Source organism: Charadrius vociferus, unplaced genomic scaffold (assembly GCF_000708025.1).
Source record: "Charadrius vociferus isolate BGI_N301 unplaced genomic scaffold, ASM70802v2 scaffold273, whole genome shotgun sequence".
Classification (NCBI taxonomy): Eukaryota; Metazoa; Chordata; class Aves; order Charadriiformes; family Charadriidae; genus Charadrius; species Charadrius vociferus.
Window position 1 is genome coordinate 574,064 of NW_009647750.1, and position 25,794 is coordinate 599,857.

A 25,794-nucleotide genomic window follows, 5' to 3' on the forward strand; every position below is an offset into this window, starting at 1 on the left:
ACTGGGTACTACTAGAAGGCATTTAAAGCATAATGCAATAATCAGGCAAAGTCAAAATGGGCCCACAAAGGCAAAGTCCTGTTTAACTAATTTGATACCCTTCTATCATAGGGTCAGCCGCCTAGTGGATTAAGGAAAGGCAGGGGATCTAGTTTTTCTGGCTTTTAGTAAGGTTTTTCATATCATCCTTTACAACATCGTTCTGGACAAGTTGCCCAACTGAGAAATACGGGGGCTCACGATGCATTGGGTGAAGAACTGGCTGAAGAGCAGAGCCCAAAGGGTTGTAGCAAATGGGGCTACATCTGGCTGGTGACTGGTCACCAGCAGTGTTCCTCAGGGTTCAATTCTAGGGCCAGTCCTGTTCAATACATTTATGAATGAACTGGATGCAGGAGTTAGCATGTTTGCTTATGATACCAAACTGGGACATGCTGTTGACTCTCTTGAGGGACAGGAGGCCTTGCAGAGGATTCTAGATAGATTGGAGCATTGGGCTATGATTAATGAGATGAAATTTAAAAAGTCAAAATGCTGGATTTTGAACCTAGGACGGAGTAAAGCTAGGCACAAGTACAAACTGGGAGAGGAGTGGCTGGAGATCAGCCCTGCAGAAAGGAATCTGCGAGTGCTGGCCGACAGCAGGCTCAATAGGAGTCAGCAGTGTGCCCTGGCAGCCAAGAGGGCAAACCGCATCCTGGGGTGCATCAAACACAGCATCACCAGCCACACAAAAGAGGGGATTATCATACTGCATTTGGTGTCGGTGTGGCCTCATCTCAGTACTGTATGCAGTTCTGGGTCCCACAATTTAAGAAGGATGTGAAGGTCCTTGAATGTGTCCAGAGGAGGGCAACAAAGCTGGTGAAGGGGCTGGAAGGCATATCCTGTGAGGAGTGGCTACGGACTCTGGGTTTGTCTGGTTTGAAGAACAGGAAGCTGAGGGATGACCCCATTGCTCTCTACAGCCTCCTGAGGAGGGGAAGTGGAGAAGGAGGTGCTGATCTCTTCTCCCTGGTATCCAGTGATAGGACGCGTGGGAATGGTTCAAAGCTGCACCAGGGGAGGTTTAGACTGGACATTAGGAAGCATTTCTTTACCAAGAGGGTGGTGAAACCCTGGAACAGGCTTCCTAGAGAGGTGGTCGATGCCCCATGCCTGTCAAGTGTTTAAGAGGCATTGGGACAATGCCCTTATCAATATGCTTTCACTTGGTCAACCTTAAATTTGTCTGGCAGTTGGACTAGACAATCTTTGTAGGTCCCTTCCAACTGCATCAGTCTATTCTATTCTATTCTAATTGGAACATGAATTAGAAAGACTTATTTATTAGGTTACTTATTAGCAGAAAACACAGACTCTACCTCAAGCTCCTGTTTGTCAAATATTGCTTTCACAGGTGATGGTTGCGTAGCAGCTGTCAAAAGTTGCTGTAAAAGAATCATTGGAGGCTGAGGTCCTTCAGGAGACATATCTCCTATGTCGGGAGAGGCAACTGCTCCATCCTCTTGAAACAAAAACATTATTTTAACCAAAAGCACATAATAAAAGTCAATCAGGAGACTTATTTCTGGGGCCTATTGGTTGATCAAACATATTGTTATTTCCCCCATGTTTTTTTCTCCACAGGAATCGTGTTTAAGATTAAATCATATGTGCCGGAATCTACGTACAAAAAAGCAACTGAGAAATTTGTAGATAAACAATATTTTTACTAAAATACACCCGGCACATGTCTAGCAGAACCTGCTCAGTCGACAGTGAATTTGCAAAAGTATTTTCTCAGTTCGCCTTGTTTTAAGATTATTACACAGAGGTCCTTCCAGGATAAACCACTTTATGTATATAGACAACCAACAATCTCATTGATCCTCAAAATCATGGTGCATGCTTTCTGGATTGAGTCATTTCCCCCTCTAATACACCTCTTGGGAAAAGCTCCCTATAGGAGCCCCTTCAGAAGGGTACACTTTTTTTGAATCAAACAGCTCATGATTCTGCAACTTTTATATTTGATTTTGTATTCCTGTTGGCATAACATTCATGTTTATGAGTGTTCTCACTCTTCATTTAACACCAACAAAAGTAAGTCCTCATATTTGAAACCGTAACAAAACAGTTAAGAGTCCTCATGGACTTATGCTGTTCTGATTAAAAAAAAAAAAAAAAAAAAAAAGTAGGATGTGGTAATTTTTTTTTCCCTAAAAACTAATGGTAGAAGTAAAACCACATTCCATCCCTGGGAAAAAAAACAGATTATGCTGGTGACTTAAAATTTGGCAATTGACAAATACCCCCAGAAATATACCAATAAACCAAATACATTAATATATTTAAAGACATTACATACTTCACATATGCTTGAAGAATTAATATAAACTAGAAGGGCGTCAATAGCTATCCTGAATGCTGACAGAGCTATTTTCTTTATTTTTATACACAGAATGAATATATATATAAAATGAATTCAAACTGTTGAAACTACAATTCGTTTAAACTCCTTTTAAGATTATGCTAAAGACACTGTATCCTGGTACTTGTTTCACTGGAAACTACAAAGCATTTGAAGTAAAAGGAAAGGCAATTGAGAACTCATACTTCAAGCTTTGAAGCAGAAAAGGAAACCACTGCAAAAACCCCACAGAAATTACTTTAAAATTACTTACAAATCTTACTAACTATAGAAGGCTTACAAATTTAGCTAACTGCAATATTTCAAGCTTCAAACACTTGATCCGCTTAGCCTTCAAAATTAAGTAAAAAAGTCAAAAGGCTTTTAATATATAAGGTAAAAAAATAAAATTCAGGAGTGTTTTAATCTTTAGAAGGCAAACCCAATTTCTACCCTCTAACTGCCCCTAGCAAGGGCTATAGCCACATACCCTTATCTACCATCTAAACAAACAGCAGCGTACTCAAGTTGCATTTCAGAATACCTGCAGGATTTAATGCACACTCCTGAACAGCCGGCTGAGATAAGATCTGCCTGAGTGTGTCCTGGTGAGAAAGTAGAGCTCGGCCTGCTTTCAGTATGTACAGCTTTAATTGCTGGCATCGCAGTAGATCCAAATCCACTTGACCTATCAGAAATATTAAATTGCCATTAGCACTAGGAATCTCTTGTATTAGAGAAGGAAGGCTATCATTGTTACAACCTCAGTCCAAAAATCACTTTACATCTTAACTGACTGTGTGAAAGCTTGTGAAATACTGATGGTAAGAGGTAGTTTGAACAGCACCTGGAATAGAGGTCTGCGCACATTCTATCACCCATGATATTAAAAACACCTCCTTCCTACTTTCCACACCCTGGACAATCATACAGCTGATATATAGCACAGTAAGTGCAGTTGTTATATGCATCCAGTATTTTAAACAATTCAATACAAAAAGTCCAGACCCAAACCTTATTTACATTTTCTCCCCAAAGTACAAATGGTATTCCGCTTACAGTGCAGAGTGACTCATCTCCTAGCTAAACTTGTCTCTTAAGTACACATTAATCAATGTTGACTAAAAAAAAAGGTAAGGTTCCAGAAACTCTTTTTTCTTATGTACATTCACTGTTACAAGTATTGTTTCCAGAGTACATCCATCTATGTAAAAACAAAACAAAACAAAAAAAAACCAAAAAGCCCAACTGTACCTGAAAGACCCTGATTGGGAGACTTCGTTCTCTGTTTTTCTATTTTACTTCCAGCCAGATTTACTAGTTGAGCCCAAATGGATAGCATAGGTTCAGTGAAAGGCAAGTTGTTCACATTAAAAGCTACAACTGGAAGCTAGACAGTGGGAGAAGAATCAGACAAAATGCAAAAAAAAAAAAAATAGTTAATTTTCCAAAATTTCACAAAATCAGTCAAAAGTTTCAATGGTTATTAACTGAAGAAGAGAAAAAGTTTTGTCTTACTGCTCTTGACCAGGAACAACTGGAGAGCATTTCTATTCCCTACATAGCTTCAAAGCCTGTATTTGTACCACACAACTGCAGGTCTACTTGGTGAAAAAACAAGACAGGGTCAGAGCAAGGAAGAACTGCAGTCCCTGAAGCAGACCAGGCACTTTGACTGTGCTTTCACTAAAGCCTTATTAACCAACTTGAGATTAAGATTCAAATGAAAACACCCACGACTTTCTACATTAGTTAGCAAATCAAGCCAAATACAAATAAATAAGCTCCTCTCACGTACAAGCTATAAATCACATTGTCGTGACTTGGGATTTTACCTCAAGTTAATGGACTTCTGCTCAAATCCCTTCTCCTTTCACTTCCTCAACAAATGAGGACAGGCTTTGAGGGCCCTATAGATGTTTGCATGAGTACCATCTTAGATTTGCATTCAGAGTACTGTGTGTGTTGAATGTCAATATATTTACCCAATAAAGAACAAATATTTTCTTGGCACCATATCAGAGTCTTTAATCATACCCTTTCCTGTATTAAAACCTCAATAAAACGAACTTACTGGTTTTAGTTGATTCAGAGGGCACACTCTACATGTTCGCATGTCGTAGAACTGTACAGTGATCTTCCCTTTTGGGGTGATGCGTGTGACTGTGCCTTCTCCAAATTCATCGTGAACTACTTGTCCACCCAGTCTCAAGCGACTGTCTATGCCACCAATCACCGCTAACACTGCCATGAGGCCTCCCACCTCTGGATTCTCAGTGTCAGGAAAGTAGTCATCCAACACAGCCTATCAAAGAACAATAAAATTAACTGTAGGGAGAAAATACATACTTCTATCTGCTTTAAAATAAAAAGTTAATCACATATACTTCAATTTAAAAATTACAAAACATAAATACATATATATAAATAGAAAAATGGTTTCAAAATTAAGCTTAATATTGTTTACAAACAGTTAATATTTATAATTTCAAAATAAATATTGCTATAAAAATGAGCTTATTTTAAAACGTGGAAACTACCCCTTCTGACTGTTTTCCTGCAAAGATGTGGGTGATGGAGGTTAGCTGAGAGTTGATGTACTTGTTTATGAGTCCATTCCACTGGCTGAGCGAATGAAGCGTCCTCAGCAGTGCCACTATCTCTTCTGCTAAAGTACTACTGTGAGTGGCAGTTAGAGATGCTTGGGGCCTGGCCTTTCTCCTTCTCAGAGTAGATTCTGGAAAGACAAAGCAATTGCACAACAGTTATCAATTTAAACGCACACATTTTCTATACATAAAATAAGCGACCGAGGGAAAAATTCCTCTACCTCTGAGTAGTGGGATATCTGAAGAACAAGTACTAAGCAGGCTGCCTAAAAATCCAAACAGTTTTTCCACAAGAAACTTCATGTCTCTTGACCTTTCATTTTTATCCCAGGATGGAAGTACTGCTTTCAATAAATGTACAGCAAGGATCTAAAAAGAGAATAAAATTAGTGTTATTCCAGTCTAAGTCACCAAATGTAAAACAAATTCTCAAACATATTAAGTACAGAAGAAAGACATTTTAAAAGTTAGCCTTCCTTTGTAGTTCTTTCTGTAACGCTGATTTCTTTCCGGCTCTGGAAATTACAGAGCTACCGATCTTCTGTTCGGTTTGCTAAGGAATATTTTAGAAGAAGCTGTGCCAGTTCAAAGTCAGTAACACTTTTATTGGCACATTGTATTAGTGAATTCAACCTCTTCAATACTCAGGACATGAGACAAACACACACTGGGAAACAAAGTGAATGACTAAAACACATAGGAAAAATGGGAATATAAAATGGGAAGGTTTGTTCAGGTTCCATACTCGGAACTTCGTACTAAGATGTATTTCAGAATGAAAGTTTCCAAGTATTCTGCAATGAAGGTGTGATAACTAAAAGTCACGAGATATAAAGATGAATGATACAAGAAGGCAAAAAGCAACCACAGTGACACCCAAAAGTAGTCACTGCGGAACTAGGGCCTCCGACACAGTACAGAAGGAACAGGCTGGCATCTCTAAACCTAGGCACTTAGTGCAGGACTGACGAGCAACATGGGGAAGGCACAGTGCTGCGATATCAAAGAGCCGTTGGGGTTGCACATTCTGAACAGGAGTATTTCAGGTTTAGAGCTTCCTCATCTTCTACCCAGAAGACCAATACAATACAAGAGACCGAGTACAGTGAAGTCATCTCTCTTTTTGTAAACCTCTGTCAATAACATGTATTTCTAAAACTTCACGGTGTCACCTTTTTCTTGTTATAAAGTTAGATGCCGGTACACAAGAAATGCTCCGTTCTCTCCAGTATTGCCTGAACACCACAGATGACTAATGCACTAAGTCCTGGATGACAACAGAACTCTCATCATATTAAAAATACTGGCAAAAACTTGCTGGAAGATCACACAAAAATGAGAAGGCCTTTATGATACAAGGCTTTAGTTAAAAAATGCTGATGTCTTATCAAGTAAAAGATTAAGAAGATCTTTTGATCCCTGAGCCTTAAAACTTGGAAGAGTTATTCCATAATAAGGTTGCTTTTCATTCTCACGAAAAAGGCACTATAAGATGCTAAGGAAAGGTAAAAAAACCCAAACAAAAACAAACCCAAAAAAACCACACCAAAAAAAAAAAAAAGAAGAAAAAAGAAAAAGCAAAAGGGGACAAAGGACATACAATACCAAAATAAGATGCAAATATGCAGCTTCTTAAGAGACACTGTAATTAAAACAATAATGAGTTTACTATGAAAGGAGAGACAGTAGATAATACTCCATTTGATAACTTTAAAATGAAATTGCACATTTTTCCTAACCATCTTTTTGGTATTCTTCTCTTTATTCAACTTCTAGGAAATGTTATATGGGAGTTTTTGGAACGCATTTTTGGGACACTGTTTTGGCCTCTCATCTGCGCAAACCTTCCAGGCTTTCAATAGAACAAGGGAGTCTGTAGTGCCATAAAGGCTCACAAACCTACAGATGTATATTTAAAGCAACGAATACTAAATATAAGACGATATTATCTTTTTCCAATTAATTAAGAACTGGTTCAAGGACATTTCCCATCTGTTTTTTAAAATACGCCTTTTTTTTTTTTTTTTAAGACAACTGAAGTCTACTAAATTCATTGCCTAGCAAAGTAATTTGGAAATACACACATTACCTGTCTCTGTAGTGAAGCAGCAGTGAAAGATTCATGCCCCTCAACAATTTTCATTAGCAAAGTTATCCACTGAGATGTACTAAGAGTGCTGCACATCTGAGGCATGAGTGCTATACTTCGAATGAATCCCAACGTGCACCAACTCCTATGCTGTTCTTTATAAACTAATTTATTTGGCAAGGAAGCTAAAAACAAAAAGATATACACATATAACAGTTGACTTTTCTGCCAGCTATGTAATTCTCTATATACTACATGGGGGTTTTTTGGAGAAATCATAACATGAGCTACTACTGTCTTTACATGAACTATTAACTTCAATTTAGAGCCTGTAATTAATTCTGTTAATTATGCCTTTAAAACAATTCTCAACCTTATACTGTTTCCCGATTTAAAAGCAGTTAACAGCATTACCTCTGAAATTACAAAGCAGCTACAGAAATTAATATAACATTCGGTCATACTGTTTTCCTCAAAGAGAAAAAGACTGCTAAGAAATTGATTGTCTAAGCCAATTATAAACATCCACATTTCATGCATTTCTCCTGCTTTTACTGCTAAATGTTCTAAGAATGCTCAAAATCAGTTACGCTGCTTTTGCTAACAATTAAGATTCTAAAAGCTCTGAAAATGCATTTTCTAGCCTTTGGCCTTAAAGATTAAAAACTAGTAACAAAAGATTTACAAAAAGTTACAAGACAACAAAGCACAAAACAGAAGCACGTAGCTGAGTCAAATTATTTCTAAATAATATACCTGATTTATCTATTGTTCCACTCTCCACAAGCATGCGGAGTAGACCACACAAAGTCCTGGTAGCATCACTTTGCATGACTTCAGCATGGACACCAGCAGAGAGACACAGCGTCTGCAACAGGTTCACGGTACTTGTAAGCATCGTGGAAGTAGGGTGGAGATTTCTTTCAACTTGTTCTCCTTCTGAAGGGAAACACAAAAGGCAAAGGAATACATTAATATTGAGTTAAACTATTTCACAAAGAGTTCTGAAACAAACACGATGTGAGAACTTTGTTGTAAATATTTTCTGTAGGATGATTTCACATGAAGAAGATTCCTTATTTTCAACTGCAAGGGCAAAATATAAACCAGGTATGTTGTGCAGATATTTTCAAGTTATTCTCTAGCAGTACACAACTTGAAAGAAATTCCAAACACAGTGCCAAGAATAGGGAAGCAGTGTGACTAGATGTATAATCAGGCCATATAAAAAACCCACACTTTAGAATAGCATTAACATATGTTAAAATGTATAAATTCATGTTATCTGTAACTGAAACCATTTCAGTTGGATAATACTGTTTTCTTTGGCCCATGAATATGCAACAAATGTGATACCATCCTTTCTATCTTCCTTTCTCAAGGTAAAGCTATCTTAAGAAAGATTCTGGTCAGAAATGTACACTTATTAAATAAATCTTCTTTGATTAAGCATTTTCTCCTGTGAAAGAAGCTTTTTCATATTATGAAATATCAATTTTGGAATTCAACTAAAGCCCTGCCTCCACTTTTATTTAAAAAAAAGTGCTTTTTTACCAGAATCATCCTCAGTGTCCGAATCTTCTGTTGTGGGCTGCGTTGCCGGTGGCGGCTCAGCTAGTTTAAGATCATATTTTCCCTCCTTTCCCATTCTGTAAGAATTTGTACTTCCAGTGTCCCACTGCACTCTGATCCAGCCATCTTCTCCCAGTTCTCCAATCACACGACCCAAACCTGGAGGGGGCCCATCCTGAAAGAAGAGAGAGGCTCAAGTTACACAATCAGTAGTAATTCACATCCAAAGTTCATAAAATAATAGCAGCAAAAAAGAGCAGTTGCATTAACCTAATGGTTAGGCAGTAAACATTCAATAATGTTTCAAAATCCGGCATATAGTTGGAAAGCATTTCACAAACTTCAAAAGAAACCACCCCAGTAAACTGCAGCAACACTCACGTTTACATCTATTTTACAACGTACTACATAAGTGCCATACGCACCCAGGTAGAAGTGTACAACATTATAGTAAACAAGTGATCCAATATCCTGTTAAATCATGAATTAGTACAGTCTCACTGAAAAGGAATATTCATCTCCAAAAATGAAGTTTAACAAATAATTAAAATATTTCATGTTAATTCTCCAAGTCTGAAAGGTAAAATTACCTTTAAAGTTTGAACATAAAATTCACAGACAGTCCAATGAATAGAGACTTTAGATTTTAACACACCCAAACCTGTACGAAAGAAGTTGTACCTGATCACCCCATTTCCAGTCTACTCCTCTCACCACTCTGGTACCAATTTTCATCATGGCTGCCAGCTCTGGGCCAGAAACAGGGAGTTGAACAGGTGTAGTTTCCTTTCGTGACTCTTCTAGGACTGTGGCAGAAGCTCCACGAGAAGAGGTAATCATATCCTCTTCAACGTTGTCAGAACTAGGTCCTAAGAGGAAAAAAAAAATATGAAAAAAATTTAAAACCAACTACAAGTTTTTATACATACCTTTGTCTCACCTAAACTTTAAGGCACATAAGGTTTGCAATATAGAAGCAGTAACTAACAGGAAAGCTGACTTAATGGGCGATATAGTCAGATCAGCTTTTAATAAACTAGGATATAATGGTTTTGAATGCACAGGGCTTTAAGTACTCATTTGAACAAAAATAAGCGATAAATAATAGAGACATTATAATGATGAATCCAGTGGCTAAATGGTTCTACTAAGAAGTTTTTAAAAAAAAAAAAAAAATCTGTTATGAGCACTCAGTTCAGTACCAGTTACGAGAACAAATATTTCACAGAATGGTTAGGGTTGGAAGGGACCTCTGGAGATCATCTAGTCCACCCCCCCTGCCAGAGCAGGGTCACCTACAGCAGGTTGCACAGGACAGCGTCCAGGCGGGTTTTGAATGTCTCCAGAGTGGGAGACTCCACCACCTCTCTGGGCAGCCTGTGACAGTGCTCTGCCACCCTCAAAGTAAAGAAGTTCCTTCTCATGTTAAGATGGAACTTCCTATGTTCAAGTTTATGCCCATTACCCCTCGTCCTATCACTGGGCGCCACTGAAAAAAGACTACTCCCATCCCCCTGGCATCCTCCCATTAAGTATTTGTAAGTATTAATAAGATCCCCCCTCAATCTTCTTTTCTCTAAATTTTAGATTTTATATCTTAGGTATAAAATAGCTTAGATATTTTGCTAATATCTAAGAAAACCAAGAAAGAAAAAGCAGGCCAACTTGAATCATGGCACAACCACCACAAACTATGGAAGTTCCTAGCTTAAATATGCAGACTGAGAACAGTTTTAACAGCTAGAAAAAACGAAACTGAATGAGTATGGAGTAGGCAGTTTTTAATGTCTTAATTTTAAATTTTCCATTTTCAATTTATTTGTAATGTTTCCACCACAACTTTACTTTCACTCCTAAATTTTAGCAAAGGATGGCCAAAGCAATGGCTTAGGAGAAAAATAATGAATGAATAAAAGGCTACAGTCAAACTAACTTCCTTCTCAATTGTGCTTACACATGTCATTTTTGTATCAGGGTAAAGGTGAACAGCATGAAGTACTATCTTTAGGCAGTAAAGTTACTCTGTAGTCTGGGTACACCAACAGGTAAAACATAGAGATTTATAAACCATGGACTTTCTTCTAATCAAGAAACCAGAAGATCACATACCTATCAGCCGCAGTGTTGTTTGCGTCAATGCTAGCATACCAGAATTAAGGAGGAGGCTCAAGGTATTAGCACCGTGTTGCAGCGTCAACATGTTGAGCATTACCAACAGAAAACGCGCTTGTGGAATAGTCCCAAGACTTGGTCCTGCTGGATTCTCATTAGTAATTGTCTGTAGAGGAACAGGCTGCACACCTAATTCAAAAGTAATATAAATAACAAAGTCAGCCAACATCTGGGAGCTTACAATAAAACAGGTTAAAGATTTCTTTGATGGTTTAAAATATTATTTTTATTCCCTGCTTGGCTTGAAGAACTTAACAACTGAAGTGCCAAGAAACTTTTTATAATTTAGATTTTAATGGTAAAATGTTACTTATAAGTAATCAATGACCTGTTGCTGGGATACCAGCAACATTCTCTTACACACTGAAAAGTGAGTTAAGAGGGAACGGGAGGGGAGGGGAACGACACATGGATGGACAGAGGATAGAAGTGTGTCTCAGCACAAACCAAGGGATTTTAGGATTCCAATTATTTGGAATTAAAAAAAAACCAAACCCAACAATATTCACTTAAAACAGTTTTATCCCAAGCCAACAGCAATAAAATGAGATTCACCTAGTTCTTTGAATTTTGCATTAGCATCTAGCAAGATGTTCCGGACATTCTGAATAGCCCACGCATACAACTTTCCGAAAGTTACTTCGAGCAGCATTCTGTTAAATGGTGGGATCAGATCAACATCCTTCAAGCAGTCGGTAAGAGGTTCCCTTCATAGAAAAACAACAACAAAAATAAGTATTTTCTTCTTACAGAAGAACTGTGAAAGCAATAACAACAAGAAGTTTTACCCTATATTGGCTCCTTCTGGAATAAGCCTCTGCCATCCACAGAACATAGCATACTGCACAGATGGGAGCAAAAAATTTTTTGCTGCCAATTTCAGAATAGTATCTATTCCCTCCAGACGAACTTCTGCTCTTTCCAACTGCAAAAGAGAAAAAAAATTGTCATACTTACGTAAACTGCTAGTACATGCAAGCCCATTTTCATCCATTTTACCTGTTTTAATAAACATTTTCTCATTTTTTCTACATCCACTGGCTCTTCTTTAAGTGCAAATTCAACAATGGTGTTAAGGAGGGCAGACTGTGGGTACAAGCCTTGGACATTTTGCTTCAGCCATTTATATTTGTGGACACCTGTAACTGTACTCAAAAGCGGCTGCCACTTATCCTGCAAAACAGGAAGGTAGCACATTAAAACAAATTTTAAATGTCCAAATTTAAAATATAGGGAGGGGGGAGGGAAACCTCTTCAAAGACAGGAAAGATCTTAGTAGTATTTGTAACTCATTATCTTGTTTATAATTGCTACGTAAAATGCATTAATATTCAAAAAAGAGGAAGTAACCCAACATAAACTTTTATTTTGAAATGAAGCTTTATCTGAACACTTATAAGATTATCAATAACCTAAAAATTAGAGAAGGCACCTTTACGTATTCTAAATATCCAGTACACAAGCTTATTTTTAAGAATTATTCCAGGTTTCACTAAAACAACGCGCCATATATATATCCCAAATGCCATTATCAGAATATTAGATGTTGAGTTATAGCAATCATGCTTTAGCTAATATTTCTTCCTTGTTATGTTTATTCACAAGGTTGATTCAAAATCTGATATCCTACCTTGGGTGATTTGATTGGTATAGGCCTTTTCTCTATAGGTACAGGACTGTGAGGTACCACACAGGATTCTTCTAAATCACTCTCTTCATTTCCAAGTTTGGATTCTTCCACATCAGCAGATTCTGATTTTTTTGGCACTAGAAATAAAAAAATATATATATTTATGTGATCTGTAACATTTTACAGTCTCACATTTTTAGTTCTGCATGATAACCTAATCATACAGAATGCTTAAGATCTGCCTGTAATAGAACAGAAATGTATTCTTGGTGAACTCTATGTCCAACTATTATCAAATTAGCTCTAGTAATATCTGCAATATGCTTTCATCTTTAAAGATCAACTTCAAAGGCAATTTGGTGTTTGATCACCATATTAATTTATTTCCAGTTAAACAGTTCTTTGACTACGCTGCCTTAAAACAGGATTTTTAATGAGATGCTACTTCTAGTTAAACTTTACTAAAATCAATTCAGAGGGACTGATACTGATGGATCATTTTTAATATGCTGGAACAGAAAGAAGCATGCCTCACCTAAACTTGACTCTCTTGCCTGCCTGTTTTTGCTGTAGGAACTGACATGTAACCATGGATTTAGAAAACTTCATGGAAACGCAGCAGAAAGCAAAAGGCTTTGATGCTTTAGCTAACAAGAGTCTCAAATAAAGAGCAGCAAACCTTGGAATGAGATTGATTTTCATTGTTTCAAAGAAAATACAACATTAACGTTGCCTTACCTTTTTTTTTCCTTTTTTCTCTAATTATCTTCTGAGCTACCCTCCTCCATCGGGGCAAGGAACTCAGAAGTTTAAATTTAGACATTATAGAGAGATCATTGCAAACTGCAGGACGTAGTTCATTGAATAAGAATCTCAAACGTTCGATAACAGGAGCACAAACTTCCTTGTAAGAACGTCCTTGTTCTTGATGGGTCTAGAAAAGCCATTGAAAAATTAGGTTACTGTTTAATACACAATAAAATGAACGATATATAAGTTTTTAATAGAACGTTCCAAATGAAAAATAATCTACTCCTCAGCAGATAAGAGGCTTACCTTAATCAGTGAGCATTTTGCTTGGTAGACCACGCGACACACATCCACTACAGATTTTGGTAAGGTTTTGTGCTTTACCTGGTCAACTCCAAGGGTACCAGGATGAACAAGAGACAGTGCTACGTGACCTTAATGGGAAAAGACAGTCTCTGAATATGCATTTCCAAAATCATCCATAGCAGAGTTTAAACTGGTCCAAAATGTATTCTGGGACAGCTATACCACAAGCCTACCTACCCAAATCCTCATGCTTCAGAAGACAACATAATAACAAACGTCCTACTTCTTCCACAGGATGCTCAGGAGGGAATGTGATTGGTGTTGTTAAGTGACACTGTTTACAGTATCTCTCTATTTGACACAAGAAGTCCTACAAAAACACACAACAGCCTCTATTTAACTTTGTTTTTAAATACAATGAAAGGACCCAAAATACTGCAGCCAGCATTCACATAACACTGAACAACCTCCACAATCTGAACTAACATTCAGGAGTGAGATACACTACGCAGTATATACTATTTAATACACAGCAATTATAACCCAACACTACAAAGAATACCATGTATCATTCTTCTTGTACGAAGAGCAACGTGGCTGAAGGAACAAAGCTACTACTGCTTTTATGTCTTCCTGAGAAAGCCAGGTCACCTAACACGATTTTTAATTGTCTTCTCCTGACTCGTCATTATGGCTATCCTATCCTCCCAAGGACTTATTTTGGGTTTGTTGATAAAGGAACTGAACTCAAAGGGTTCAATGTAAATCTTGGGCATTTTCATAATATCCACAATTCCAACTAGGTGAAACCTGAACCCCAAGGCACAAAGAGACTTTAAGACAAAGGCACCTGACACACAAAATACATTTGCACTTTGACAAAGAAAATTCCATCTTAGTTTAACTGGAGGTGAGCAGGGTCTGCCAATATTACTAAAACTTGCCATGAAAAGTAATGCATAACTAAGTTTTTTGGTAAGAATACATGTAAATTTTTTAGTTGTCCCACTCAAAAATCCAAAAGAAAAAAACTGTAGTGTTATGATATTAAGCAAAAGATGCAAATTTTATCCATTAGTAGTATTCAACCACTCCTTTCACAAAAAGTAAGTCTGAAAAAACTTTTTACGATTGTTTTGTTACAACTTTTTGAGACTTTTCACCAACAAAACTGTTTCAGGCCACCACTGTCTCCCTTCAGCAACATCTTTTGTGAAGAGAACTACTGAGGGCTTACCTTCACAGTGTGATCCTGAATATTATTATCTGCAATAGCTTGGAGAAAAGGTTGTGAATGGTCACTCAAAGTTAATCGATGTGTATAGAGTTTTGATTTATTTGGGGTAGTGTTACCAGGTGAACTGCAATGGTCTTCATCTTTTTCCTCATTGTAACTATAATGAATCTGACTAGTTTGCAAGCCTCCAGAAAAGATAGATGACTTCAACCACTCTAAAAGAAAAAAGAAGAAAACACAAATGTATATTCTGATGAAAGATTAAGCTATCAGGACTCAATAATTCCCTCAAAAAAAAATGCGCACACAGCTCCAAACAATAAGTTTAGCAGCTCTTCCGTTTGCTTAAACTTTTTCACAGAAAAAAGAAAAAAGGTTCTGCAACTAAGGAACTAAGTCAGCACCTGTTCAGACATAATAGGGCTTAGCTAGCTTTCTATGATTAATACGGAATTATACCCTCTATTCACCAAATTAAGATACCTAACAAGACACAATCCAATACCAGATGCTTCAGGCACTCTTAGCTGAACACAATTTAGTGAGATAACAGATAAAGTCTCCTTTTTCTTCCAATATTCTATCTTGTATATTACAAAATTCTGAATAATAAAACTTTTCAAAATTATCTAATCCTCATTTAAATTTCAAAACATTATTGGACCTTGATGAGTGTGGTAATTAAAGTTAAGAATAAAGAACTTCTTCAGAAGACAGCAAAACTAAAGAGGTACTAGATTTCCAGTTAATTTATTTTGTGTCTTTTGCTTGCACGCTTTGACAAGTATTTATCACTTATTTAAGGTCAAAATAAAGTTCTGCTTACTGGCACATTCAACTTCCAGAGGAGAAAGCGGTGTGCTCATTGCCAGGTAGGAAGCGTGCAGTCCAAGGAGAAGACCCAAATTCCTTTCTGTGTCTATCAGAGGTGATGACAAAGTACTCAGATCTGGTGTTGTAATCACCTCCTGGTCAGGCTAATTAAAAGAAATAGGAGTTGAAAGCTAGAACTGAGGTCCAAAAAGAATTTTGAAAGCAAGGCAATACTTTACTGTAGAAAGCATGTATCCATTAATACATAACATTTATACCTCCATATATTGGCCAACACAGAAGGCATGCATTGACTCCCGCGTGTCCTCAAATTGCAAAGCAGCTTCCAAAGCAACAACTGGGTCTTCACCTGCAAACTGAGCTAATGAAAGAATGAGGTAGTCAGTACAGTATCTAAAAACCTGTTTATACCATCTAGTTTTGAAACAGAAGCAATTGGCGTCTTTAATTCAGATGCTGATTCTCACCGAGTATGCTACTGCCAGTCAACGACTGGGTTTGGAAGTCCTTTATATCATACACTTTCCCATCAATCACTGTCCAAAATCCTCCATCTTTGTTGTGGTTCTCTAGATCAGCTTTACGTATAAGCGTCACCTCCTCATTATTTCTGCAACTCTGGCCAGTAAAAAAAGAACCTACAGGTATAAAACAGAACAGAGAACTTAACAGAAAAACAGAATGCAGAATGTTTTCTGAACATTCTTTTAATAGTTGCCTAATCAAATTCCTCACTTCTATTCAAAGGCTGCTTATCTTTTGATGTGCTTCAAAGTCAAAATGGCTATTAGTAACTTCCGGTCTACGTATTATGCAATTAAATTTGTTGTATGATGTATTCTTTTATACACTAATCTCCAACATCACACTGTCAAAGACCTAGCATTGCCCAGCTATACAGCTCCTTCATTTGAAGGTGGAATAGAACAACTGGTGTTCTGGTAAGTCACTACTTTAGTTTGTTCTCCCTCAAAATTACCTCAGTTTTATTACATGTTTGCGTGCAAGGCATTGACTGTGTATTTAATTTCAGTATAAACCCATATTTTTTTAAATAAAAGAAGGAAAGTTACATACACATTTGAACTCTTCCAGTCTACGTATCAGTAAACTATTTCAAACTAAAGGTATTTTCATCCAGGCAAGAAACATCAGAGTAATGCTCGCACCCATGAGTCTTCACTTCAGTTTGCTCTATTAGACCGATCACTCAAGTTTCACATAGTTTTTGCTCTCCCCAACACACTACTGTCTAACAGTGGGACCCTTAGCTCTCTTAGGTCATTCCAACCATGTTTCAATACTCCCTGCACGAGTAAAATGGTCAGAGATAGAAATGCACGTTTTCTGCTTCTCTTTTCACCCCAGACATAGCCCATATCACAAAGTGCCCTGGGAAAAGAAAAATTCCTTACTTCAAAGCTTTCACATTACTCTCCCTTTATGCTACGGATAGAATTTAGTAACAAAACGTGTAGGTGTACTACTCATGTTTTCACCGCAACTTTTCACACTCAAAAAGTAAAATGATGTGAACTACTTCTTTAAAAAGTTTTATTTGCACTCTCCTTAATGCCACTTCTATATATAACTTTTGATGATAACTTCCTTAAGAATTTATTGACAAATAAATACTGCCATGTGACTGCCATATGAACTGGTTAATAAAAATTTGTACTGTGAAGTAGAATTCCCTTCCTGAGAGTAGTTCATCAATAGTCACCATTTTTATACAGCTCCTTTACGGAAACATATATAGTCCAGATGCTACTAGTACATACCCATTATTCCTGGCCATGCTAAATCCTCATTGTCATCCCTTTCCTTTCCAGGGGCTAAATGGTTAAATCTGTCTAGATGTTCCAGTAAGCCAGCCAACAGAGGGATAGCACCAGCTTCCTGCATTAATCCAGCATTCTTACTGAGGAGTAGCACTACAGAAACCACCAATTCTGGAAGAAGAATGCCTAAAACACAAAAAACATAGAAGACATTCAGCTTTAATTCAAGACCTACATTTATAGCATCCTGGAAGTAAATCACCATGCAATACACTCTGCCTTCTATTATTGCTTTAGTTCAAAGCTCTTGCCTTCCCCATCAAATTTGCCCTCCTTTCCCATCAATCAAAAGACTAAATTGACTCTTTTTTTAGTGATTTAGAACTTTCAAGAACATGTACCATATAACTTTATAATTTTGTGGAAGGGGAGGAAAGGAGGATGGCAAAGAAAAAAAATACCTGTTAAATCTCCATCCACGACACGAGATACTTCTGCAAAATGTCTATGACTAGTAGAAGCAATGCTGGTTGCCACAGGAAGTATATCACCAATGTGAGTGCACAGAAGAGCAGTGTATTTCTTCAGTAAAGAGCCAACACCTAAGAGGTCAGGACCTGTATAAAAAGGAGAAAGAGCAGAAAAAAACCATCACATAGTCATATTTAAGAAACAGATTTCAAAAGCTGTCAAACTCTTCCGAAATGCAGCCCCTCTGCACTGAATTAAGAAACCACACCTTTTTACAGGTTTATAAAAAGCTTATTATCTAGATCCTGTTGCCTTCCAAACAGAAATTTTCCTTTACATAAAATAACTTAAAGATACTACTTTCCAACACTTTTCAGACAGACTCAGCAACTAGGCTGATAGATGAGACATGAAGATAAAATAAGAAACTGCTATCCTGTAAGAGGTATTACAGAAACGCCTGGGGTCGGGGGACAACTTATTTTTTTACAATAACTTACTGTATGTATTAGGGACCTGCCCAACACAATCTCCAGGGTAAAGTTTACTAACAAGCAGACGCTGAAAACGGAGCAGTAAGTCCAGAGAAGCAGATCTCTCTTTGCTATAATGTTCATTGTCCATGCAGGAAGAAATGCGACGAGCAACATCTTTGAGTTTGGCTATCGTCTGTGAAGCGATGTTCCTAATTGGTATAAAAGTATGTAAAGTACATAAAGGGAGCTGATAGTGAAGACAGCAGAAACAAGGGTTAAGCTAGAAGTTCACACAAATATATAAAAAAAACTATGCAAAGTTTTTTTGTAGGATGTTCCCTTGTTTGCAACATAATACCCAAAAAGTCAATGGGTTTTGTGGAGACATTTTGTTTAAGAGGATTCATAAAATATATCAATTTTGTATTTTTTGTCACCACTTACTACAAAAAACAATCTGATAATTTTCACTGAAAGGCTAAAACGAAAGTCACAACACTACATAGTTCAAATGCGTTTCAATACTGATTAAATTACATGGTTACCAATACAATTAAATGAAAAGGCACAATAAATTTCTTCGTAATCTTATAATTACTTCCTGCTACATATGCTACATATTAAATACTACTGTAGCTGACAAAGAAGCTTTGTTCTCACCACTCTATTGGTCATGCATTCACAATTCTTTCTCTGTGTCAAGAATTTAAAATTCAGGTTTCTTGCCCACTTAGAGCCCCAACTAGTCTCGAGTCAAAACATTCAGTTCTAAATAAATTTGTGCTGACTGTCATATTTCATAAGGACAAGCTTTTGAATGTTTGTCCTGTATTTGTTACACAGACTTTCAGAGTACAGAAGATGTATCAAAATCCATAAAAGCAAGGCAGTAAGTCTTTCTAAAGTCATGTAATTAAGTATAGAACTTTGCTCCTTAACAAACATAAAATAGCAAAACTATAGACAAGCTAGGATAATGTTCAATATTTTGAATTCTGAGGAGCTAAAATGCTAGCAGGAAGCTATTTATTTGCTAACCAAAATTAGTCATCCTTTAGTTGACGAGTTCCTAAAACATCTAAACAGATCTTCTGTATAAAAGACAAATTCAAAGCGATTACCTCAGTAATTGCTGAATTAACTGAACTAGTGGTAAACTTTGTTTTCCTGCAGATTCATAGATTCCAGTATTAATAAGGTCTTTGTCCAATGGAGTCCTGCTCCTATGAAGTGTTGATGCATTTGCTTCTTGTTCGTCAATTTCTTTTTCTTTCTGTGCTTCTTTTTTTGCTTCAATATCCTAAAAGAAGTAAATCAAATTAAAGAAAACACACAAACTTCCACTGTGATTATGAAACACTTTACTAAGAAGTATTTATGATAACAAGATCGAGTTACCTTTACCTAATGGCAGAAATAAAACAATTCCTACCAGACAAATGTGTATTGTACATTCCGTAACAACCACGTGGGCACACTTTTTCTTAAACAATTATAATATAAAAAGTAAAGGGGGAGGGGAGGGGGTGAAGATAAATAGAAGTAGACAAACTCCAAATTCAATTTCCATCAAACCAAGTTAACTGATTTCTGTTCCATGTATGTTTAAACATGCCGGTAGCTGCTACACAGTTCACAAAATAAAGGCATATTTACTCTGTATTTCTAAAAGTAATAAATCCAGTCCACTGGAGAAGAACCTGGGTTAGATTTGCTACTGAGCTATAGTCATACAGAACTCTATGGAAACACAGGTTTTAGACAATGTAAATTAACCTGTGCAGTGTTATATGCTGCCACCTACATCACTTTGAGCATATATCTGAAGTTGGCTCAGGCATCTCCGACCTAAGCTATAATGTAAATGTACATGTCTTAAGAGACTTGGTTATGAAACAAGAGGTCCTGCATGTCTTTAAATACAACAGAAAATGCTAATGCTAGACTATGCATTAAAACAAAACTTAACACATGCATTTCTTCTGCATCATAAACCTCCCCATTTATTCACAGTGGAGAGTAAACAAGAAGAACATATACTAGAAAGAATTTAACAAATGAAGAGGCAGGGGAAAAGCACGTTTTTGTTTTCACAGCAATACATAAATATGGCAATTTAAAGCAGTCTGTGCAGAGGACGTCCCATCTCTGAGAGGCTAACGGACAAGGCAGTACATACAGAATGTTTCTTTCATCCTTTGTATGTCAGCATCTGTTAAACATTTGAACCAGCCTGAAATGGAACCTATGGAAATTTGGGATGCTGCAAAGAATTCGTTCGTCCTGAATTTGTAAGTAATAAGGCTGAAATTTCTGCTGGAGAGATATGGGTGACATCAAAGTGAAGAACTCAAGAATCCCACAGGAAGGTACAAAGCACTTTGTAAAATTATGCTCCTATTACAGATCTTTATGAAAAAAATTGTTACCCTTGCTAACATCATTGCTCCAGGCAAGAAAAAGAAACACTCTGCTGAAAAGGAGAACATGATTCATGCTCCCATACAAACACCGACTCAAGTTCCAGGTCAAAAGAGCATAACATCAATCCACAAACTTCAGAAAACACTTGATACATCTTCTTACTCTTCATACAGTACTGCAAAGCTACTGAAATATACCTGAATTTCTGCAGTAATAGCAGCATTTAGTGCAGACTCTAAGCCTCCATCAGCCATCAAGCTGCCCACCAACAGGTCAATCATAAATCTACGGCCTGGACTTACATTCATTTCATTTCCTGAAACTAAGAATGAAAGAAGCTGTTAATAAACTAGAAACGCAAGCACAGAAAAAATAGGTTGAAATCTTAGGACCAACCTGCACTGGGTAAGAGCGCTGAGAGAGCCCTAGCCCGCTCTTCTGCTGTTGGCAGTAGCACCGACCATCCACTCTGCAGCACTGCTTGAGCGGCCGACTGCACAGTATTAAGAACACCAGCATTGCTTGCTAATGTTACCACTGTCTGCTTCAGGCTATTGAGCAGTATACTGCCTAAACCTAAGCCAAGGCATTCGGGATCCACCTGATGACTAATGGCAGCATGAAGCTGAAAAAAAGAATGGAGGGGGGAAAAAAAGGGCAAATTTTAATTAAGAATAGACGTGAACTTAAAAAAAAAAAAAAGAGTCATTCCTGGACCAATTGAGTAATTTCACTGACCAAGATACAAACTTTTATCTGTAAATCTGTAAAATCAAATGGACACACTGGCTTGCCCACACACATACTGAATTTAAACTACTACTCAAAGATTATGAACTATATTTAACTATGTCCCCTAAAACTCTGAACTATAATAACCTAAAGATTAACTTAAACTCTTTCTACTTCACTACAGTATACTAGGAAAAGCAGCACATCTTCAGTCACTGTCAGATACCTTCTAAAGAAGACATTTACTCTTAAAAATACTATTTAAAATTCTTAGAAATCCTCAAAATCTCTGAATGTATGGGCTTATTAAGTGCATACACAAGGCTTAATCCATTTATGTTTTATTTTCATAGTTAATTTTTAACGAGATCCAAAAGCAACGACTAGTTGCCAAATTTCAAACAGCAGAAAGTGATGTTGTACTTATTTCACTTTTTAAATCAACAAAAATGTTTTAAAAGCACATTAAGTCCACTATTTTCATCCAAGCAATTTGCTGAAACGTCTAGTTCAACAACTGCTCAATATTTAAGAAACTGAAGGTACCTGAAGCCTTAGAAGGTTTAATGTTGCCACAGCCATACACTCCTTTTCCTGAGGAGGAGGCCAGTCAGAGGAGCCATCCATTCCCTCTGTTACTTGTCTTAGTAGAAGATCTAGCTGCTCAAATGTCATAGGGCAAACATCCACTACAAAAGGTACCCGCAAGCCTATCGACCACTCGGAACACGACGACCAAGCAAAACTCTATAAATGGAAACAAGATACAAAGTTCAACAGTTATTTCCCAAATATAAGGTGACACTGGTTAGAGACAGGAGTGTAAAGCCAATACCTGCCTTCAAACAGTAATAGAAGATGCAGAAATAGTATCAGCATATCTGTTGAAGAAAACCCTCCACTTGCATCCTTGTAAACATACACAAAATCCTACCAATCCCAGAAAAGAACTCTCTTATCACATTTTCCAAAGTGCTGTTATGTCAATCTAGATACCTCACTATCTTTGCTGCAGGAAACATTCTGCTTCACAACTCTTCAATCGCTGTACCAGACAAAAAAACAAAACAGGTAAATAACTGCTGCTTAGAATACCCAACGGGGGAAAAACAGTCATCCCTTTTTGGCAGAGGAACTGCATAAGATTTGGTTTTTTCCAAGCCTTCATTTATTCAGAATAAGAAATATGAATAAGAAAAGTCATGGAAGCACAGAAAGAGGGACTGAGATTAGTGTAGAGAACTAGTCTCAGCAAAAGACAAAGACAAATCACAATTAACAATTCAGAAATAAACTTACCTGAGCAGGCCCACAAGCAATTCCAACGATATGCTTTGTGTCTAATCCTGGGAGAGCTGCAGGCTCTGGTTTGGTGATCCGCAAAGTATCAAAATGTTGACACTGATCATTGCTTCCCCAGCTATGCACTTCACTATCTTCAGTCAGTGCTAAACAATGGGTAGATCCAGCTGCCACATCTATCACTTTTTTTCCTGATAGAAAAGTCAAATATTGAAAATATGTAACTTAAAGATTACAATCGTTAACAGAAAAATATGAGAGTAAGGAAAACTGTGCTAATTACAACCATACTTAACTATGAACACATTAGGGATGTCAAGAGTCTCACTTCTGCCTTAGCAGTGGATTGGAAGAGCACAGTAAAAGAAAAACCAAGGAAATATTTAAAGATTCTTAAGAGACAGCTTAAGTACAGACATTTACAAGTTTAAAAAAAACCCAAATCTTCTATTTTGTAGCCCTTCCACTAAGGTACTTTTTCAGGAAAGGTTTTTTAGAAGATCTCCCCATCTATGAACAGAGATTGTAAAGTTATATTATAGTTATTAGTTCAGAAGTTACTTTCAATTACATCATTCATCACATACGAAAACCAATTTTAGAAAAGACAGAGCAATAGAAGAGGTTTCTTCCTCATTGTCTCCTTCAGAACCTCAGGTTTCTCACAAATGCAAGAAATAATCTTCATCCTGTTATAAATAAGTCAAAAATACTGGCACAAATATAATTTCAACAACATTATTTGTTGTCTACGATTTCCATGTATTCCATTCACATGCCTTAATCTAAGCATATATATATTTATTTGCATGACAATGAAAAAATACATGTTTTAAATAAGCATTTCTCTGAACTTAACAAAAGAAAAGCAGTAAGAATAAAGAGAACACTGGATAAGCAGCATTTAAAGAAGTCATAACATAGAGGTTTTAAGTCCGCTAGAATTCTAAGGGTACAAATGCAGAAGCGATGGGAAATGTGCACTATTACCTTTTTCAATGGATCCAGTATAAAATATGACAGAGTACACGGTACCACCATTCTTAAAGTTGAGATCATTAGTGTCTGGTAAAAGGTTCCAACAACAGCAAAAGGATCTTTCCAGCTCTGATAATTACCTTTCAAGCCTTCCAGCAGTTTGGGATATCGAACATGCTCTTCTGTTCCATGCCCAAGTCTCTGATTGTCACCTTTTCCCCAGGTGTAGACCTGGCCATCTTTGGTTAAAGCAATAGAAAACTGACTCCCACAGCGTACTTTCACAATGTCCAGATCTTGAAGTTTTTCTATCAACTTGGGAGTCTTGCAACCATCACTGCCTCCCCTTCCCAGTTTTCCATAATCTCCATCACCCCAAGACCACACCTGGCCTTTAAATTAAGAGAAAGAAAACCAAAAATATTGCATTGCTTTTGCATGTAATGTAATGAAGTTATCTGGTTTGACAAGCAAGTCCTCATAAATTTGAGATTCTACAATAAGCACAATTTTCAAATTTTAATTTAAGAATAGCAGTTTTGAATTGATTTCTAATAGTTCATGAAAGAAAGAGAAAGATTTGAGAAGTTCCCATGCTGATAAAACTAAATATAAAAAGCGTAACATAACATGCACTGAAAATTGTGTACAGAAAGCACCTCTTAAAAACATATGAAGTATAGGATCTACCGCAAATCAAGCCTGTAGTATGAACTTTAGTTAAAAACAGCCTTCTTTTATTACAGTGTTCTTATTAATAAGAACTTGCAAAATCTTCTTCCACATCCAATTGCCAAATTGTCTGTGAAACCTGTTTTCTTAATTTTCAGTTCTTGTCATTCAACCATTTCATAAAATTAAATTAAAAGTGCTATTGTCTATCATGTTCTTTTGAAATACACTACTAAATCTAAGCCCTCATGTAGGAACTCAGAAATAGTCAAGTCATTCTGCATCAAATAAAATTATGGTTCAAGAATAGTAAACCCATATATGCCCAAAAAGAAAGTCTTGTCTTGCACTCTGATGCATTTATGTTCCCTACTTGCCTAACCTAGTGTCTAAGGTACTCCAATAAGCAACGGAAGCAAGCAAGAACGAGACTAAGAGAAAAAAAAAAAAAAAATTAAATCCAGGTTTCCATTTCCTGGATGACCAAACCTTTCAACTTTTAAATACTGCATGTCACCATATCCAGCTATATTTTAAAATAATAACTAGCTTCCAAGAGCTATCTGCTTCCTAAGGGATGACTTTGGGGCTTAACTTCACACAGTGAAATTCAGGTTTTGAATCTGTCTCACCCTGGGCACCTCGCTCAGGGATGCTGGGAAGCAGGATTCCAATACAGCCTCTCTTTGGCACTTCCCACAGATTAACAAAGACAACTGTCCTACTCAAAATTCTGTCTGTTGTGACAACATGAGCTATTTGGACTTGCATAACAATGCATAAAATTTAGATGCGTATGTACATATATGTAATATTTTACGCACGTATTATACATTTACATGGGTATTACAATATATATAACAAAAATAGGAATATATATTTGCATATTCATAATGAATATATTGCATATCTACACATAGAAATATACCTGCACACATTATACACAAGAATGTATAAATGCACATATATATTTCCCCAAAAGGAATTTCAGCTTCAAATTCTTACAGAATTCAAGCTACTAGAAATAAGCATAATGTCCGTAGCATACATATCTTCAGAATGGAAAGAAGAAAAGGTAAGCTTTAAGACTTAAAGTGTTAAGTTACATTTTGCTACTAACCATTTTCAGTAACTGCAAGAGTCTGAGCATCTCCACTTCCACAGGCCACGTCAATAACTTTGAGTCCTTTCAGCCCTGTGACCAGCATTGGGATGGTCTGATCTTCACTAGAACCTTCAAAACAAAGCAGTTCTGTGAGAAGCAAACCCAAGAAGGTCTGGTAGGTTCTTTTGTTTTGGGGGTTTTTTTGGTTGCTTTTGGGTGTTTTGTTGTGTGGGGGTTGGGGGGTGTTGGTTTGGTTTTGTTT

At 36.9% G+C, this 25,794-nt stretch overlaps 1 protein-coding gene across 1 annotated transcript in view; it reads right to left on the reverse strand.

Annotated features, from left to right (window-relative positions):
- The window catches only part of LOC104283870 (E3 ubiquitin-protein ligase HERC2), a 119,347-nt gene that overhangs the window by 53,928 nt on the left and 39,625 nt on the right, over positions 1 to 25,794 (reverse strand). The window contains exons 13-44 of the mRNA XM_009882101.1: positions 25,548 to 25,661; positions 23,896 to 24,147; positions 22,775 to 22,968; positions 22,022 to 22,222; positions 21,140 to 21,368; positions 20,941 to 21,065; positions 19,441 to 19,619; positions 18,344 to 18,528; positions 17,834 to 17,989; positions 17,373 to 17,558; positions 16,059 to 16,229; positions 15,849 to 15,952; positions 15,584 to 15,734; positions 14,758 to 14,972; positions 13,758 to 13,890; positions 13,521 to 13,648; positions 13,203 to 13,398; positions 12,465 to 12,601; positions 11,834 to 12,007; positions 11,623 to 11,759; positions 11,390 to 11,541; positions 10,772 to 10,963; positions 9,344 to 9,531; positions 8,645 to 8,837; positions 7,847 to 8,029; positions 7,091 to 7,275; positions 5,223 to 5,370; positions 4,933 to 5,129; positions 4,467 to 4,697; positions 3,647 to 3,782; positions 2,937 to 3,080; positions 1,365 to 1,507 (exon numbers count right to left, since the gene is read on the reverse strand). Of these exons, the coding sequence (XP_009880403.1) occupies positions 1,365 to 1,507; positions 2,937 to 3,080; positions 3,647 to 3,782; positions 4,467 to 4,697; positions 4,933 to 5,129; positions 5,223 to 5,370; positions 7,091 to 7,275; positions 7,847 to 8,029; positions 8,645 to 8,837; positions 9,344 to 9,531; positions 10,772 to 10,963; positions 11,390 to 11,541; positions 11,623 to 11,759; positions 11,834 to 12,007; positions 12,465 to 12,601; positions 13,203 to 13,398; positions 13,521 to 13,648; positions 13,758 to 13,890; positions 14,758 to 14,972; positions 15,584 to 15,734; positions 15,849 to 15,952; positions 16,059 to 16,229; positions 17,373 to 17,558; positions 17,834 to 17,989; positions 18,344 to 18,528; positions 19,441 to 19,619; positions 20,941 to 21,065; positions 21,140 to 21,368; positions 22,022 to 22,222; positions 22,775 to 22,968; positions 23,896 to 24,147; positions 25,548 to 25,661 (5,459 nt within the window). The remainder of the gene's footprint in view (positions 1 to 1,364; positions 1,508 to 2,936; positions 3,081 to 3,646; positions 3,783 to 4,466; positions 4,698 to 4,932; positions 5,130 to 5,222; positions 5,371 to 7,090; positions 7,276 to 7,846; positions 8,030 to 8,644; positions 8,838 to 9,343; positions 9,532 to 10,771; positions 10,964 to 11,389; positions 11,542 to 11,622; positions 11,760 to 11,833; positions 12,008 to 12,464; positions 12,602 to 13,202; positions 13,399 to 13,520; positions 13,649 to 13,757; positions 13,891 to 14,757; positions 14,973 to 15,583; positions 15,735 to 15,848; positions 15,953 to 16,058; positions 16,230 to 17,372; positions 17,559 to 17,833; positions 17,990 to 18,343; positions 18,529 to 19,440; positions 19,620 to 20,940; positions 21,066 to 21,139; positions 21,369 to 22,021; positions 22,223 to 22,774; positions 22,969 to 23,895; positions 24,148 to 25,547; positions 25,662 to 25,794) is intronic.